Genomic DNA, 18,808 nt, shown 5'->3' with positions numbered 1-18,808 from the left:
ATTTGGGACTAGAATTCAGTCCTCCTCATTTTCAGTTATTTATTAATTCATTCATCTGAAAATATTTATTGATACCATCTCCACTGGGTACAGAGGATATAGTGGTGAGCCAGACAGACATGGTTCCTGCCCTTATGGAGCTTGTAGAGAGCAGATGATAATTAAACAATTCAACAGTGAGCGATAAGGACCACGAAAGATTCTGTAAGGCAACTTGACTTAGTGTGCTAAGCAGGTCAGCTTCTCAGAGGGACTGATGTTCAGTCTGTGACTGCAGGCATACTCGTTTGGAGACCTACAAGTTAGCAACTAGCTGCAACCACTTAATTGACAATCTTCCATTACGTCAAAGACCAAAAATCTTTGAATTGAGTCTCAAGAGTTTGAGAAGCAGCAAAGATGTTACATTCCAAATAAATCCATCTGGCCTTAAAAGACTCAGAAGCATCATCGCCCTCCAGGGTGGCTTTCTCAGCTTCCTGCTAAAGTATATGCTCTTAAGCAACGAAAAATGGTTTTATAAAGAGACGTCGCACAAATCTGTTTTGCCTCCTCTAACCCGACATCCCAGAGGGATGCGTGATAGGAGAGTTTCATCCTGAAGGATGGACTCCACGCACACTTCTGTACAACCTAGAGTCAGGGGGCCCTCACAAGCAAAGGCTGTCAGGATTTCCAGGAGGTAGTCACTCAGCACAGAACGAGGCCAAAAGACATTATGAGACTGTACTTAGGCAGAAGAGAGATGAATACATACCCTAAAGCACTGGATGTGAAAATAGAGATTGAGGGTCTCGATGATCATGGCAGCTCCTTTACCCAATGGAAGCCCACACGAAGAACACAGTTTCTTCCCACTTATAGACCTAAGTTGCAAAATATATGTCATAATAAAATGTTCCGTTTAGAATCGTTGGTCAAACACATTAATATGGAGCCTCACGCAAAAAAAATAAATAAATAAAACATGAGTTTTTAAAATGTTTATACCATAAGTGAAACAATTACTGAACTGATAATGAGCAGGAATTAAGCATTAGATATAAGATGCAGACAATTGATAGATTAAATACAGTAGGCCTCCACTGTGGCATGGAATTCTGTGTGTGTGTGTGTGTGTGTGTGTTAGTTGTTATAAAAAGTTTGCGTTGTAGTCTATTCAACCACAGTGATCAAATGCCTTGAAATGATTTAATGTATTTATCATATGTTTTCTTACGTCCTAAGAGACAATCAAGTTTAGCTTTACTAAGGTTTTAATGTTGTGTTAAATTTTTCTATAATTGGTTCATTGGCCCACTAGGGCATTTCTTTTTACTTATTAAAAATTTTTATTTTGTTGTTTAAAAATAAAGAGGAAATTGTGATACAGCCTAACAGGTATCAGGCAGATGTGGGATCATATCCCTGCTCTGATACCAAGTTCTGTGATCCGGTATGAAGAACTCACATTGGGTTTCCATTCCACCTGGCTCAGACAGGATGGCTGTGGTCTAAGGCAGCTTTCCCACAGCTAAGGTCGGATTGCAATGATGCCGATTGTCGGGAAAGCTCTTGGAATTACACAAGAAATTTTAAAATATGCAATATCATTTGGAAGCAAAGAGAGGGACAGAAGAAACAGAAAGACAAGAGAAAAAAGGAAGAGTCGCCCTTAGCAAACTCTATTTATTAGGATTTCCCTCTTATCCAGTAGTTAAATGAAATTTCTAAATCAAAGAAAACCTTGGAGTACTCAGTCATTTGTCTCTCCAGGGACTGGGAGCTCAGGCAGCTTTTAAGAATATCATGGGGCCTAATTAATGTCCAGAAGCAATCATTAGAGAGCTCGCGTAGAGTAAAAGGGAGGATGAAGTTTCATTTCTCAGCGCCCGCCTGGTTCACTGTAGGAGCCATCAGCGGATCCCGCCTAGAAGGACCGAGCCGTCTTGGAGGGAAAGGCGCCGACCTAGGAGCCCGGCAATTGTCTGGTGGATTTTCTTATTAGATTGCAGGTTCTGCACAATGTAATTAAAGCCCTATGGCCACAGCCGCGCCAACGTCACACACTTGGCTCTTTCGATTGTGGGCTGATAAAATCTTTAGGCAGATGGGGATGTGTTCTTTCCTCCTGCCTATGTGTGTGTGTAGGAAGAGACGTGGATGGACAAATCCCTCACAATCCCCTGGCAAGCACTAATTTGGTTGCGATTGTGCTCAGCAGGCTCTAGCCAAAACAAAGCAGCCTCAGAAAGGCTTGCTGACCTCTTGTACCTGTTTGGTGACTGGCCAGGAGGGGTGGAGGAGCAAGGGGACAAGTTCCCAGCCTGGAAGTTCTCTCGAGGGCTTTGCCTGTAACATGGGAAAGGAGCCAAACATCATGACAAGTAAAGAGAAGCCCAATCCCACAAGGAAAGGCTTTTTAGATAAGGAAAAAAAAACACCCCACTTCCTTGGCAACCAAATAAAAGACCACAGTGTGTCCTAGGGGTCATTTTTTTTTTACAAAGGACAAAAAAATTTCCATCTAGCAGACTGTACAGACATTGGATGCATGATATCAAAACCAGGCTGGCATTGTTGAACAGAAAGACAGAATAGTTTTCTATTCTTTATTTTGGTCAGGCTCTTTGCTAGTTAAAGTTGCATGCCAAGTTAGATATAAAAATTATGGATGGGGTGGGAGGGGAGAGATGAACGGGGGTGTAGGGAAAAGTTCTTAAAGAGAGCCCAGAAATAAAGGGCAGCGCTTAAAGGAGGTATTTTTCAGTGAGGTGCCTTCCACTCCTATTCATAAATTCGTTACATGACTAGGGATAATGTTCAAAACATCTAATGACCGCTATGTCATTGGGCATCTACAGAGCAGAATGGTTCCCAGCCAGAAGCCCCCAGAATGGTTTTACGGGTGCTTTTGGTTACACATGAGCCCTGCCTGTGATTAAGCTGTCAGTTCCGGGCTCTTGATTTTAAAAGTTAATTTCATTGGTAAAGAAAGGGACAGAAAAGAACAAGGAAAAGAGAAATGCCAGCATAGACATGAACAGAGCGTGAGGCCATCTGTCTTGTAACTGCTTTCAGAATAACTCCCTGAGCCCCTGCCCCCGCAAACCTCCCTCCTCAGACAGCGCTTGTCTTCTCCAAAATATCAGCTTTTCATGGAATATCCTAAAGTATAAGGACCATCACCTTGAAAAATGGTTGAAAATCACCACAATAATCAATAGAAATAACGACTCTTTCTATGTGATGTTACCTTCTATTAATTCTGCATGTCATCTAGACATAGAGAAATGAAATTGGATAGACATAAGAGAAAAGGGGAAAATGGTTCAAAAGTGTATTGAGAAAAAATGTAGCAAGAAAAATAAGATAAAAGGATGAACTTATAAAACAAGTTATCATCATCATCATCATCACCATCACTGTCATTATCAACACCACTGCCTACAATGTATAGTACTTATTACTTGCCAGGCACAAAAACCCTATGAAGTAGGCACTACTATTATTCCCATTTTATACACGAAGAAACTGGAACAGAGAAAGATTAAGTGTCTTGCTCGAAGTTCCATGCAGGCAAGTGTCAGAGTCAATATTTTGAATCCAGGTGGTCTGGCTCCAGGTAGAATGATTGGTTAAAGTATAATGAATATTATCTTTTTAAAACTGATTACAAGGAACCTCTGGCTCAAATATGATCTTATCATGGAACTGTGGGTTCACTCTGAATCCCTCTACCACTCATCCAGACAAGTACTTTGGATAAGTTATTTAATTTCTCTGAGCCTCAATTTCCTCATCTGTAAAATGGGAACAATAACCCAATAATGTTATTGGGAGAGTTCAGTGAGTTAATATACGAAAAGAAGAAGAGAAAGATATATGTAAACCCTTCAACACAGTGCCTATTATACTGACATGTTTCAAAAATGATGCGAACTATTATTACTATAAAAAATACAATTGTTACAAAATTAGAAGGGAACCTGGGGTAGTTATTTAAGGGGAGAGAATGATGAGGAGAGGAAACATTTTTTCCTTGAAAGAACATTTGTCCATAGGCTCTGAGACAATTTAACTCACTTAAATAAACTGCTAATACAACAGACCTGCACATTCTTTCCAATGTTTAGATTTGTGGGTTTAAAACATTACTTTGTCTCTTTTAAGTTGCCAAATTCAGACTAAATATTTACTTGCCAGGAAGATTGTTCCAAACTTCCATAAATATTTGTTACCTTGTCAATGACAGTCAATGGTGAGAAAGCACAAAAATGCTGCTAACATCCTGCCATCTCACACTTTTTCACTTTTCCCCCTTCTTAGTCAATTAAAAAAAAAAAAGAAATTCCACACCCATCTTATTTGGTTACTCACTTCCGCCTTTCACTCGGAGACTCAATCTGATGGTTAATGCTTTTGTCCAATGGGAGGGTTTTTGGCTTCACATCTTCTAAAATGTGCATTGGTGGGTTTGATACCTGCTGATTCCGGGATGGATCTGAGGCCAAGTAAAGAACATACACTTAGTGCTCAGTAAAGTCGCCACCTTAGTGCTTAGTAATCACATTTCTTTAAAGTGCTAATGCCTGCTGAGGTCTCACAGTGATTTCATGGAGCCTCCGGACCGTGCTGTTTAGCATAAGCTGGAAGAGAAGCTTGCAGCCAGCAGAGGTCATATCTGTCTGGACGATGGGGTGGGGAAGGGGTCTTACAATAATTGAAACATGGGGGTTGGTTTTCTCCATTCTTACCCTGAGCTAGCTGTGGGTTCATCCCACAGGGTGAGGCCCCAGCTTCTGTATCCAGCTGGAGGTCCTGATAGATTCCTTTCAATGCAGGGTTCTCAGAATGAGTCAAGACTCCTTGAGTTAGGCTGTTAAAGTAACAAATATATTTCAGAACAGGAATAAAAGCAACTGAACTAAAATTATTGATCTTATCCCTCAGGACCGATTACAATACGAAAAAAGAAACGGGGCTAAATAAATATTTATTCTTTTTATTTTAAACTAGATTTAAAATGGATTTAGAATACTGTAAAATGCTACGCATTTTCATTATCCAGCAGTTGAACAAACCATCATTTCTGATGTCCTCTCTACCTCCTTGTCCACAAAATTCTTCATTCTAATCATTTCAAGGGGAGCCAGAGCTAAATGCAATCTCCCAGATTTTCACAAGAGAGGACTTATTGTGGAAAATATTTGGGCCACACGGGGCTTCGGCAGCCTATGGTAATTCACTGGTCCTTTAGTAGCTTCTATGTGCAAAGAAAGGAGAGATGGAGGAGATTTTTTAAAGGTTTCTGGCGACAACAGCGACTGTCTGGAGAACTAGCAGTAATTCATGGAAAATGCTTATTAGCATCCTTCAAATATTCCTGACTAGTGGCTTTCATTTCAAAAACTGGAAAGTCTCTTTAAATAGTGTTCACTGGAAACAGATGTGCTGTTCCAAGGGCTCTGCAGGCTCTGGACATGGGCCCCAAGCTCTAATATCTTACAATTCACCGAGTCTCCTAGCTGATGAGCATAGGAGAATTCTCAGTGCAAATCCCACCAGAAGAGCTCAGCTCCCAGCCAACCTTTCAAATTGGCCAGTCTTTGAAAATGATACTTAGATAGCCTTTTGTGTCTTTGGGTCCCTCTGAGGATGCTGTGTGTGTACCCAAGTGTGTATGCACACACACACATGCATGCACACTTTCCAACATCTATCTGATATATCGGAGCCCCAGAGGCAAACATTTGTATCATAAAGAACTTGCTGGTGGCAGAGCACTGCCAGCCTCTTGGGTTTCTGCAGTTCCCTTTTAGGTCAGGCATGGGGTCGCATCAATAAACTCACTACAGTCTGTACCTACAACCAGATTCTGCTCCAGTCTGAGCTAGCTCTGAATGCTCCAGGAGTTTCCGGGTATCCTGTTCTGATCGTCCATGGAACATACTGGAACCCATGGCGTAGGGGGATTACCCATGACCAAAGGGTTTGTTGGCTATCCTTTATATTATCACCCAGAGTAAACATGGCTTCTCGCAGGTCAGAGGATACTAATGGCAAAGTTCAGGTCCATAGTAAAACCACAGTGAGTAGGACACCACGGCCTCATTTTTTTTTCTTCTTTTAAATAAACTTTATTTCTGTGGACCAATCTTAGAGTCATTTAAAAAAATTGCAAAGATAGTACAGAGACTTCCCATCTACCCTGCACGCAGTTTCCCCTGTTGTCTTCTGTGAGTATGGTACTTTGGTTACAGTTAATGAATCAGTATTGATACAACATTTTTTTCTTTCTTTTTTTTTAGTTTTAATATTATTTTTAATTTAAGTATAGTTGATTCACAATGTTGTGTTAATTTCTGTTTTACAGCAAAGTGGTTCAGTTTTATATATATGTGTATATATATATATATATACACACACACACACACACACACACACACACATTCTTTTTTAAAATATTCTTTTCCATTATGGTTTATCATAGGTTCTCTGTGCTATACAGTAGGACCTTGTTTTTATCCATTCTATTTATAATAGCTTACATCTGCTAACCCCAAACTCCCAATCCATCCCTCCCCCACCCCCCTTCCCCTTGGCAACCACCAGTCTGTTCTCTATATCCACACCACAGCCCCATTTTAAACTCTATCCCTCCAGACACATTAACCATTTCAGGTGAGTGGTATTTAGGTTTGGGACTTTGAATTGACAACACGCTCCTTTGGTGATCTATACTGTCTCCCCTCATTTAAAAAAAGGTTTCACCTATTTAAAAATAAGGCTATTTATATTCAATAGTATAAGGACACTGACTTTAGAGCTATTAGAATGTCTTCGAGCGATAATATATGTACAATGTATCATTGGAATGATAATTTCAAAGCGGAATATGATTTGCCTTAGTGATGGGTGCCCTTCCTGGGAGGGAAGGGGCATAGCCCGGCTTTGCGCATATGGGTGGGCAGCCTGGAACGGCTCATACCTGCCCTTTTCCTCCAGTGGGTCACCTTCCTTAGTCTTAAGCAATGAGCCACTGTTATCCCCCTGGAATGGTTTCTTCTGTCTTGTCTTTTGTTCTTCCTCTCGACAGTTTTCCAAGTCCATCTTATTCTAATGGGGAAAACAAGGATAATCTTGAATATAATTTTTAAACACACTGGACAATACTCATGTCTGGCCGTGGAATATCTGCAGCATTTTCTCAGTCACATTGACTACAATTTAAAGAAGAGTCGTTCAAATTAACTGAATAGTAACTGATTTCCAATGATTTGAAATGAACATGTAACCTGGATCTCTCTCAAAAGTTATCATAAAAGGGAACTGGCTAGAAAACCCATCTTTCAAAATAAAACAAAGTCATAGGATTGCTTATTTCAGGACAAGTGGCATTTGAGTGCCCGTGGGTTATTTCAAAATGCAGATTATGTAGTGTAACCTTTAAAAATTGTATAAAAAAAATTTTTAATCTTTAAATTTTAAAAATTTAAATAAAAAACAAGCAGAAACTAACACACCATTGTAAAGCAATTATACTCCAATAAAGATGTTAAAAAAAAATAAAATAGAAATAAAAAAGAACACACTTCAAATTTTGATATTTGAAAATGGCTGGTAAATATTGAAAAATTGTTGGACAGTGTAGCATTCCTTTGATGATGATACATAAATAACTTATTTTAAAGTCTAGAAAATCTCTCATAATTATCATTGCACTATATGAAAGAGACATGAAAGATTTGGCTTTTGTGATCATCTTTGTATATAACAGCAAAGATGAGCAATAATCTGAGCTTCCTGAGTGACCATGCAATATCAAATTTGGTGAATTACTTTTGTACAATCTTCCTTTGTATTAAGTTAAAATTGGATAATTTAAAAATTTTAGTGTATTGCAGCATATATTAATTGACTACAGAAATGACTAATATGACATATACCCAAGTGATATTATGTTTATTGCAAAATGAATTTATTCTGTTATTATACCATCAAAAACTAAAATGCAGATTATGGACTATCCAGGTGTTGGTATGACCTCTGTCCGCTACCTCCATGACCTTATTTGGGGGATATGGAGGTTGACCAGCCTTTCTGGACTCTCTCCAGACCTTGAAGACACATATATATATATATATTCATGTGGAATTTTAAGAGTGATTCAGAAGAAACTTTCACGGAGGCCAGTGAGAGTGTACTGTTGGCATCCTGCTGCTAACATCCAGTGCAAAGAGATGTATGGGCTGGCAGAGAGAAACATACGTCTGCTAAATGAATGAATGATGGGCAGTTAGAAAGACATTCCAGCACATGGCATCACTAACCAGAGTCTTGCCAACCAGTGCAGAGACTTTGGTTTCCAGCCTGCGGGGGCAGGGCTGGCCTCAGTAATATGTTTACTGCTCTCAGGGATTGACTCTAGGGTTTCACCACGGCAATGACAGTATGATGGGGTACAATGGCCACGTAGTAGCTGACATGATTCTAGAGAAACAGCTAGTCCTGGATTTAAACTGGTGGAAAACTTGGCCTTGTGGTTTAGTACTTCTATTTTAGTCTTCTTATTTCACGAATTCCTTTTAATCTATGGTCTTACCATTGTCCCACTGCCTTCAGTCACAGAGGAGGATGTAGACAGCTGGTCTGCAGAACTTGAAGAAATAGTAAATGGAACCACAGTGTCCTCAATTATTTTGCGCTCCTAAGGGAAGGACAGGAATTAATGAAAGGGGGAGAAAGGATAAATCATATTTGTCAAGAGAAGAGTGTCATTAAAGAAATTTAGGGACAAACATCAGAATTATGTGCAAACAAGCAGGGCATAAAAAAAGGTCTTACTTTTAAAAAGCATGTAAATCAGATAACATGCTCTATGGGCAATGATTTAGAAATTTGCATTTAATTTAGAAAAACAGAGTCTTTGCAAGTTAATTAGTTAGTGTGATTCAAGAGGCCTAATTAGAAATGCTATCAGGGAAAGTATTATGCACAAAAATTATTGTTGAAGAAAAAATTCACAACAATATTAATCATAAACAGATTTTGGATAATATACATAAAGTGTAGTTTCAAATTCTTGAATGTGGTCTGGTTTGTTCATCTAAAAATGAAACAAACAGAACCAAATTCTCCTCCCTTCTAAATCTCTTTAGTACCATACAGTGAATGCAGTAGTAAGGATTCACTTAGCCTTGATATCAAAATTATCCTCATAAAAATTAATTCCCTACTACCAAACATGCTTGCCTCAAACAAACACACAAATAAACAAATTGATACTTTCATGTCATCTAAGATAAATCAAGAATCTGACCTTTGTGACTAAAGAAGAGATACAATTCTATTCTCCCCCTTGACCATGACTCAACACACCCTCACCACAAGCTAAACTTGGAAGAGTAAGTGGTCTTTTACAGCCTATAGGATAGGACTCTTTTAAAAGGTTGATAGGGCTCTGTTGTGAGTAAAGAGAATCAGACATGCCCCATGGGTACACATAGCACAGACAGAGAAACGGCTCATAGACTTTGAGGAATCAGGGCTTCAGGGTCAAATTCCTTCCGGGGAATTTCCTACCTCCTCATAGTATCTGCGTTCTTCCTCTTCCACCTCCTTTTGGGCCTTTTCCCACTCTTCTTTCAGCTTGTCCTGCTCCTTCTGGTATCTCTCCTGTTATGGAATTTCCATAGATTGTTCTTGAACGGACCAGTGCATACATCATTGGGACTTTTCCCCCCGCTAAACCATCACGTACAATGTGTTGCAAGACTCTCTTCTTGCTGTAACTTTCTGAAGCTAACCCATTCGTGCACCAAAAGGGGAATACCATTTTGTGGTACTCAGACATGTTAGGGACATAAAAATCCAACAGAGAACAATCTTTTCTGCTGTGGGTGTTTCATAGAATTGTTCTTCAGATATATGAGTAGGCATTTGCTTATGGAAAGAGAAAAGATGGAAAGATTCTAAACTCTTTCTTAACTTGGGTTTTGTCCTTAGAGGTAGGTTAAACCAATAGTTTGCTTTTACTGGGCCCTTCAGAGATGAGTTTTGCCATTCCACTAATAGAGATACGTTGCTGCTGGGAGAGTTTAATAAAAGATTAAAAAAAAAAAAAAACCTCGCAGGTTTACAAGATAGATGATGGAGAAAGGTCCAAAGTGGACAAGATGATAATTAGCTGAGTGGCTGAATTACTCTTTGCTTGTGGCCATTCTACTAAAATGGAATCTTCCTAACTTTAGGTCCTCCTGAATTAAGAGTAGCTTTTAAACAGCCCATTAGAAGGCTTTGATATCAGAACTGCTATTACTGTTTTCAGAAAAAAATATGACACTAGTCACCACTTCTGGAGGAAAAAATAAAAATACTCTGAATAGGATAAGGATGTAAGGATAAGGAGAGCTTTAAAAATGTGACTGGAGTCCCTGACAGCTGACTAGAAGAAATGAATACATGGAAATTAAAACGAATGCTTAAGATGAGAACTGACACCCCTGGATGCCTTGAGAACGGCATCCCTGACATGACAGAGACAAAGGAATTGCTGGAGCATACTACGCACAGTCAAATATTTTAGGCTGATTACTGTCAGTCCTCTCTCTGAGGCTAACATGAGTCTGTACTTCCATCTTCTTGGGGAAGGCAGAGAATTCCTCCAGGTATTACTTGTTATGTTATTATCTTAGGAGCAAAAGGGCTTTATGGGATTGTCTGGAGCCTAATGTTCCTATTAATGCTCTGGCCAAACCACTGTTGGTCAACTCATGGTAGGCTTTTAAACTTCAGCTAAAAATTTTGTTATAAAACCTAATATTGTAAAGTTTTAGAAAGGGACTCAAAGGGCCTTCAGAATAGAGGAAACAGACCTTAAAACTTTACAGAAGATGAAAAACAAGCAAAGCTTCTTACATTTATTGGTTCTAGGAGCTTATATCACATGTTTCCCTCACCAAGAAGATGAACTGATGATACAGGGGCCAAAGATGTGGTATATCTGTCCACACACACACACACACACACACACACACACACACACACACAGACACCCTTCCTTCCCCATAAACACCTTGCCCCTAAGCCTACAACCCACACCTAAAACCACGGCCACCTTTCAAAGTATAACAGACACAGCACCACCATGGGAAACACAGGCTGTCTTCTTTACTCTGTGGAATTTCTGACTCCTGGTGGAATGGGCATCTGACTTCCAAGAGAATAGCAGATGACCAGGGCTGGTCTGGGGTCTCCCAATGGACCTAAACGTCCCAACAGCTCTGGGACTTTGTTGAACCTAGTTTTTACTAAGAACTAGATTTTGGTATTGAAGGTTTACTCCTACGTAATTTTGAAAAGTGTCAAACTTAATGGGCAGACCTAGAGCCACACTACAATTAATTAACTATCTAGCTGACCCTTGCTCCCCACCCCTGGGAATTAAGCCAAAGGATTAGAACAAAAAGATAAGAAAAAAAAGTAAAATAAACTTGCATTAAGCATTGCTTTCTACACATCAGCAGAAAGTCACAAAAATAAATGAGATTTAACATTCTTTTTCTTTATGACTTTTGGTAAAATCAATACCATTGGGAGTATAGGGGAAAGAATATGAGTTTTAGAGTCACCCAAGCTTGGATTTGAAACGAGGCTCAACATTTGTTAGAGGTATGACCTTGGGCAATTATTTAACTTATTTTGAGCCTTAATTTCTTCAATTGCAAACTGAGACCAATAAGACATACTTTGATGAGTTTTATGAGAATGAAGTTAGGTAAAATATGTCAAGCACCTACAAATATGCCAGTTCTGGCACACCCCAAATGCTCAGCATAGGTTAGTTTCTAAGGTTACTAGATTACTTTTTGAAGCTCTGTTGCTCCACAAAACTGGGATGAAACAAGTAGGAGCATGATAAGTTTACTCCCAGAATTTTTCTAGAATTGAAAATTAGGAGCTTTTGCTCAAAGATGGAGCAAACATTTCTGCTTAAGGAGGAAGACCCAGGTCAACTTTTATTTCACATGTATGCTATCAAATAACTTTCTGATAATTCCTTCCCACCCCTAGTTGGACTGGAATTTGATTGGCAGCGAACAAGGTGATGAGTGGGTGGGTTGGCCCTTAATCGACACTTGGATTTTTTTCTAAGTGAAACGCTTTCTCCTTATGTTCATCAGTGTAACCTCTGGTGGCAGGAATTAGACTCAGAGCATTCTGTCTCATGGACACAAAAGGAACAGACTTAGACTCAACGACTTCTGAGAAGAAGCTGATTCCATGTATTTCCTGGGCTAAACACCTATTTAATACAGCAGAAATTAAGAGAGCATCACCAAAAAGAAGAAAAATTAAAAAAGCAGCAAACCCAGTCCTACCTGGAGCAAACGTTCCTGCTCCTGTTGCCATTTTTCCTGTCGCCTGCGTTCCTCTTCCGGGTCCCATGCCCACAACTTCAACTGTTTAGAATATAAAACCATGATCAGAACTGAGCCATGTCCTCAAGGCCAGGCCAGGACAAGGGGCACAATTAGCTCACGGTTTGACACCCAGATGGACACACAGAAGCAGAAAGCTTCCCGTACCTAAAGGTGCTCTTTGTTGGCAGAAACCACTTTTTTAATCTTAGTCCCTCTTTGGTTTACTTCCAATATGCTGGTATGATTCTGTGAACCTTTTCGGAGCTAATGAAAACGCGAAGTAGTTAGCCACTGGCATGGGAAGGCTTTTGCTTTGTTTCTCTTAGAAGTGATTTCTTAAATGTATTCACGCTCCTAAGCATAAGATACTCATTCTGTATATTGATCCTGGGTCCAAGCAAATAGGAATGTTTATTTCAGCAGAACTGCATTTTGTGAGAAGTGGTGTTTGCTGTGCTATAGAACTAATCTTTTATACTGCTATTATTGCTTTTCCATCCCAGTTTTCTCTAAAGTGGGATCATTTAACTCACCAGTGTTCACCAGCATCACCAGAGATCCAGGCAAGGGGAGTCCCTGATCAGGGCCCACAAAACAAACATTCAAACCCACAGACTTTGGGTTTTTTGGTCTTTTAAAAAAGGTTTTTGTGATTTTGAGAACCAAGTGAGTAAACGGGAATAATGGGAGAAGGATGCATGAACCAAAGTGGGCACCCAGGCCACGGAATACGAATGAGATTGAGAGGGTCCAAGGGGGAAGAGAAATCACAGCTGGTCCCTGGGAAACTAGCAAAAGTGGGGAGGCTGATGTGTTTAAACTTGGCCTCCCTTGTCACCCAGAGTAGGTGCTGAGGCAATCCAGGCTCCCCGATAACTGTGCTTCTTCCCTTTTCTCTGTTCTGATGGGATAGTTTTGGCAGGCACTTAGAACTGTCTGGGAATCTTGAGGGAAAGAGCAGGGTGAGGGTGAAGGAATTAGGGAGGAGGGGGAGAGTCTGGGGCAGGGTGCGGGGCAGGCAGACTCTACCTACTCTGGCTGCCTGCGAAGCTGGACAGAGTCAGTCCCATCCAAGGTTTAGATGGGTCTAGTTACTGCCCAAGATAGCTGGGCCAGCCCACCTCCCCTGCCCTGCCCCCAGTGATCCAGGCTACCACTCAGGTGCACAATGGCTGGCCCATCCAGGGAAGTTGCCAGGCTGCGAATACGAGCCAGGCCATGGCTGTTGCTCAATTTTTAACATTATAAATATCTATAGCTTTAATGTATTCAGACATGTGAAATGTGGGCCTCGGTGGATACTCTTGCTGTGGTTCCTGCAAATGGTAGGGATGGTCACAAAAAGTCAGAGAAAGGTGGGCAAATCAGGGAGGGAAATGTATTTCCTATATGCCACTCTTGGGATTCATGCTGCATATCTGCATATGAAAGCCTCTGACAAGTTATGCAGGAGAAAAACTATTTTATTGTATAAAATCCAGAGTTTCCCAAATTTCCTTGGATGACCATAAAATGTCATGGATCCCAGGTGGAAAATTCTCCTGGAATTAATGGAGTTGGAGGTTGGCTCCACTTGGCATTTTCCTAAGACTTGGAAGCAGTTTAAATGTTCAGACTCTCTCTCAGGGAAATGGCCCTTCTTTGAATTTTGAGGAAAAGGGTGTGGTAATGTGAATAAAGCTATAGGGAGGTCAATGGGAAAAGTCCAACAGCAGGAAAATAAGAGCAACAATAAGAAATTATTTAGTTAATTTTCAGGTTTCCCTAGGTTGTAATGGCAAGAATAAGTCAGGAGTAAGCAGAAACAGGAGGGAGAAGTGTGGGATATGGGGATTGAGCACAGAAGAAAATATGGAATATTTGTTAGAAAGCAAGAAAGAAAAACAATGAGCATTTTCAGAGGAAGATAAAGAGGAAGAGACCATTGTGATAAACAGGAGGGCAAGAGAAGTGGTCATGCTCCTTTTTCGGTGACTATTTGCTGAGCACTTACTTATGACCAGGTGGCGTAGCAGGCGGCCAAGAGCCCCAGCCTCATGGAGCTTACAGCTGAGAGTGGGGATGGGGGTGGGCTTGTGAGGGAGTGACCCATATATAAACGATCCCCAGGAGACAGTGGGATAATTACCATAAAAGAGCTAGAAAAGGTTCCAGAGAAAGAATGCAGAGCGTTTGGCACACTTTGTTCTATAATTTATCTGTTTACAGATCTGGATCTTTCTCTGGCCTAGGGGTTCCTTGAGGGCAAAGAGGGACCTTTATCCCCCCTAAGTATCTTAAGACCTTGAAATTTTAGGTCTTCAGGAAATGTTCGTTGAATAAATAAATGGAATAACTTCATGCTGGGTAATGCAACCTCTTCTCTCCCCTTCGTAGACCCTATGGCTTTGGGCCACTTCACGTCTGAGCAAAACTGCCCCGATCTATTGAGTTCAGACTAATCGAATGCTTACTTCCCCTCAACCTTCTCTTATTTTCCAATTTCTTTTAATTTTCCATTCTATGAAGAGCTATTTATCATCAAAAGAACATCAAATTTAGGTGGGCATTTTTGAGAATTCACTTATATAGGTCAGTAATTTCTCTCTTTCTTATTCTATTTTCCATACACAGAAATAAGAATGTATCTCTGTAGGACACCCTTCCTCTCCATCCCTGCCAGGGGGGACTAGAACAATTTGACATGGTTGTTCCCATGACATTTAAAATGGAACTCAATGGGTTATGTTATACTACTCTTCAGATCTGTGCCATGAATGCCAGCCTTAGGGTCCTTCTGGGGGTCCCATCCTCTGTGGATGTACTCAGCTTCCCAAAAAACTCAGGATTCCCAGTACTGGCTTAAGACTGAGCCTCCACAAACGGATGGTAGTTCTGGAACGTGGCTGGAGATATTGCGGGGGGGTTTGTGACGGGTGACGGGTCCCTTCTCCATTCTGCACAGGTACTTAGGAATTCCCAAAGTGAGACAATTTACCTATAGATAAGAATTGGTGTTGGCTATGGTGGGCCTCTTGGATTAGCCACTGGGGAGGATTCGTTTATGTATTGGGCACTGTGCTACAGGCTTCTGTGTAATTATTTCAAATAAAGCCCACAACACTCTGAAAGTATTATTATCTCATTGTACTACCAAAGAAGACAAGGTTCAGAGAAGTTATACAGCACCTTCAGGGTCATATGGTTAGTAAATCTGTAATCAAAGGTGCAGCAGTGATTATGCAGCTACACCTGGGGGCCTCAGGAAATGCTACAGTTGATTGTGCCATAGAGGAAGGCTCCAAACCAATGCAAATTTCAGAGGGTGAGCATTCCAGGCCCAGCATTGAAAACACTCAGTTCAGAGAAGAGTCAGGTCTATGGAGAATGTCCAGGTATAATTCAGCAGCAAGGAATTTCTACAGTGTCATGTGTCTTGACATTTTAATTAGCAAGTGCTCTTTTTATTTCATCGAAATAAAGAATTGAAAACTAAATGTACAGTTAATATTATTCAAGATACTGATATTCAAGATGGTGGAGGAGTAGGTGGATGTGGAGTTCATCTCTCTCCACAGATGCATTAGGAATACATCTACAGATGCAACAGTTCTCACAGAACACCGGCTGAAAACTAGCAGAAGACCTTGGACACCAGAAAGGACGATAAAAATTCCTTCATAACTGGAAGGGAAGCATTTGAGGCTCTCAGAAGAGGGTGAAGCAGCCGATCTGTGGCAGACGGGACAGAGTGAGAAATACACAGATGGTCCGTACCACAGCCCTACGTGCCCCTGACTGAGACGTGTGTTCACAGGCTGCCCCTCCAAGAGCAGAGGCAGTGAGAGGACGTGTGTGCACCGGTCTGCACGGGGAAGCAGTAGGGACAGAGCCCAGCACCACCTCCTGCTTCTCCCTTTCAGGGAAACCAGGGAAACAAGAACTAGCAAGAGCTTGACAAATGCCTGGCTTTGAATTGGAGACCATTCACCTGCCTATTGTTTCATTCCTGGAAATTTCATTGCAACTAAGTAAGAAAAAAAAAATACCCGAAAGAAAGAAAACAAAGAACAAAATACCCCAGAATTCCTAAAAAACAGGTCTTGGTGCTCTGGCCAGGTGTCAGGCCTGAGCCTCTGAGGTGGGAGAGCCGAGTTCAGGACATTGGTCCACCAGAGACCTCTCAGCCCCATGTAATATCAAATGGCGAAAGCTCTCCCAGAGATCTCCATCTCAATGCTAAGACCCAGCTCCACTCAACGACCAGCAAGCTACAGTGCTGGACACCCTATGCCAAACAACTAGCAAGACGGGAACACAAACCCATCCATTAGCAAAGAGGTTGCCTAAAATCATAATAAGTTCACAGACACCCCAAAACACACCACCCGACTTGGTCCTGCCCACCAGAAAGACAAGATCCAGCCTCATCCACCAGAACACAGGCACTAGTCCCCTCCACCAGGAAGCCTACACAACCCACTGAGCCAAGCTTACCCACTGGGGGCAGACACCAAAAACAACGGGAACTACGAACCTGCAGCCTGCAAAATGGAGACCCCAAACACAGTAAGATAAGCAAAATGAGAAGACAGAAAAACACACAGCAGATGAAGGAGCAGGGTCAAAACACACCAGACCTAACAAATGAAGAGGAAATAGGTAGTCTACCTGAAAAAGAATTCAGAATAATGATAGTAAGGATGATCCAAAATCTTGGAAATAGAATGGAGAAAATACAAGAAACATTTAACAAGGACCTAGAAGAACTAAAGAGCAAACAAACAATGATGAGCAACAAAATAAATGAAATTAAAAATTCTCTAGAAGGAATCAATAGCAGAATAACTGAGGCAGAAGGACGGATAGGTGACCTGGAAGATAAAATAGTGGAAATAACTACCGCACAGCAGAATAAAGAAAAAAGAATGAAAAGAGTTGAGGACAGTCTCAGAGACCTCTGGGACAACATTAAATGCACCAACATTAGAATTATAGGGGTCCCAGAAGAAGAAGAGAAAAAGAAAGGGTCTGAGAAAATATTTGAAGAGATTATAGTTGAAAACTTCCCTAACATGGGAAAGGAAATAGTCAATCAAGTCTAGGAAGCACAGAGAGTCCCATACAGGATAAATCCAAGGAGAAACATGCCAAGACACATATTAATCAAACTATCAAAAATTAAATACAAAGAAAAAATATTAAAAGCAGCAAGGGAAAAGCAACAAATAACATACAAGGGAATCCCCATAAGGTTAACAGCTGATCTTTCAGCAGAAACTTTGCAAACCAGAAGGGAGTGGCAGGACATATTTAAAGTGATGAAAGGGAAAAACCTACAACCAAGATTACTCTACCCAGCAAGGATCTCATTCAGATTCAGCAGAGAAATTAAAAGCTTTACAGAAAAGCAAAGAGAATTCAGCACCACCAAACCAGCTTTACAGCAAATGCTAAAGGAACTTCTCTAGGCAGGAAACACAAGAGAAGGAAAAGACCTACAATAACAAACTCAAAACAGTTAAGAAAATGGTAATAGGAACATACATATCGATAACTACCTTAAATGTAAATGGACTAAATGCTCCAACCAAAAGACACAGATTGGTTGAATGGATACAAAAACAAGACCCATACATATGCTGTCTACAAGAGACCCATTTCAGACGTAGGGACACATACAGACTGAAAGTGAGAGGATGGAAAAAGATATTCCATGCAAATGGAAATCAAAAGAAAGCTGGAGTAGCAATTCTCATATCAGACAAAATAGACTTTAAAATAAAGACTATTACAAGAGACAAAGAACGACACTACACAATGATCAAAGGATCAATCCAAGAAGAAGATATAACAATTGTAAATATTTATGCACCCAACATAGGAGCACCTCAATACATAAGGCAAATGATAACAGCCATAAAAGGGGAAATCAACAGTAACACAATAATAGTAGGGGACTTTAACATCCCACTTTCACCTATGGACAGATCATCCAAAATGAAAATAAATAAGGACACACAAGCTTTAAATGATACATTAAACAAGATGGACTTAATTGATATTTATAGGACATTCCATCCAAAAACAGGATATTACACTTTCTTCTCAAGGGTTCATGGAACATTTTCCAGGATAGATCATATCTTGGGTCACAAATCAAGCCTTGGTAAATTTAAGAAAATTGAAATTGTATCAAGTATCTTTTCCGACCACAACGCTATGAGACTAGATATCAATTACAGGAAAAAAATCTGTAAAAAACACAAGCACATGGAAGCTAAACAATACACTATTAAATAACCAAGACACCATTGAAGAAATCAAAGAGGAAATTAAAAAATACCTAGAAACAAATGACAATGAAAACACGACGACCCAAAACCTATGGCATGCAGCAAAAGCAGTTCTAAGAGGGAAGTTTA

The 18,808-nt window shown here is 40.4% G+C and overlaps 1 protein-coding gene across 8 annotated transcripts in view; it reads right to left on the bottom strand.

Moving 5' to 3' along the window:
- Nucleotides 1–18,808, bottom strand: part of LIMCH1 (LIM and calponin homology domains 1) — a 350,076-nt gene that overhangs the window by 9,958 nt on the left and 321,310 nt on the right. For 4 of the 8 annotated variants that reach the window (XM_061192217.1, XM_061192220.1, XM_061192219.1 and 1 more), the window contains 7 exons: nt 12,363–12,443; nt 9,565–9,657; nt 8,585–8,689; nt 6,971–7,098; nt 4,737–4,858; nt 4,360–4,483; nt 758–866 (listed from right to left, as the gene is read on the bottom strand). In XM_061192217.1, coding sequence (XP_061048200.1) covers nt 758–866; nt 4,360–4,483; nt 4,737–4,858; nt 6,971–7,098; nt 8,585–8,689; nt 9,565–9,657; nt 12,363–12,443 — 762 coding nt within the window. Of the gene's footprint in view, nt 1–757; nt 867–2,244; nt 2,332–4,359; nt 4,484–4,736; nt 4,859–6,970; nt 7,099–8,584; nt 8,690–9,564; nt 9,658–12,362; nt 12,444–18,808 lie in introns of all 8 variants that reach the window. The other 4 variants (XM_061192222.1, XM_061192216.1, XM_061192218.1 and 1 more) reach the window with 2 other exon arrangements.

This window comes from Eubalaena glacialis, chromosome 5, assembly GCF_028564815.1.
Source record: "Eubalaena glacialis isolate mEubGla1 chromosome 5, mEubGla1.1.hap2.+ XY, whole genome shotgun sequence".
Classification (NCBI taxonomy): Eukaryota; Metazoa; Chordata; class Mammalia; order Artiodactyla; family Balaenidae; genus Eubalaena; species Eubalaena glacialis.
Note: the sequence above shows the minus strand (reverse complement) of the source record. Positions and strands in the feature narration are given on the sequence as shown.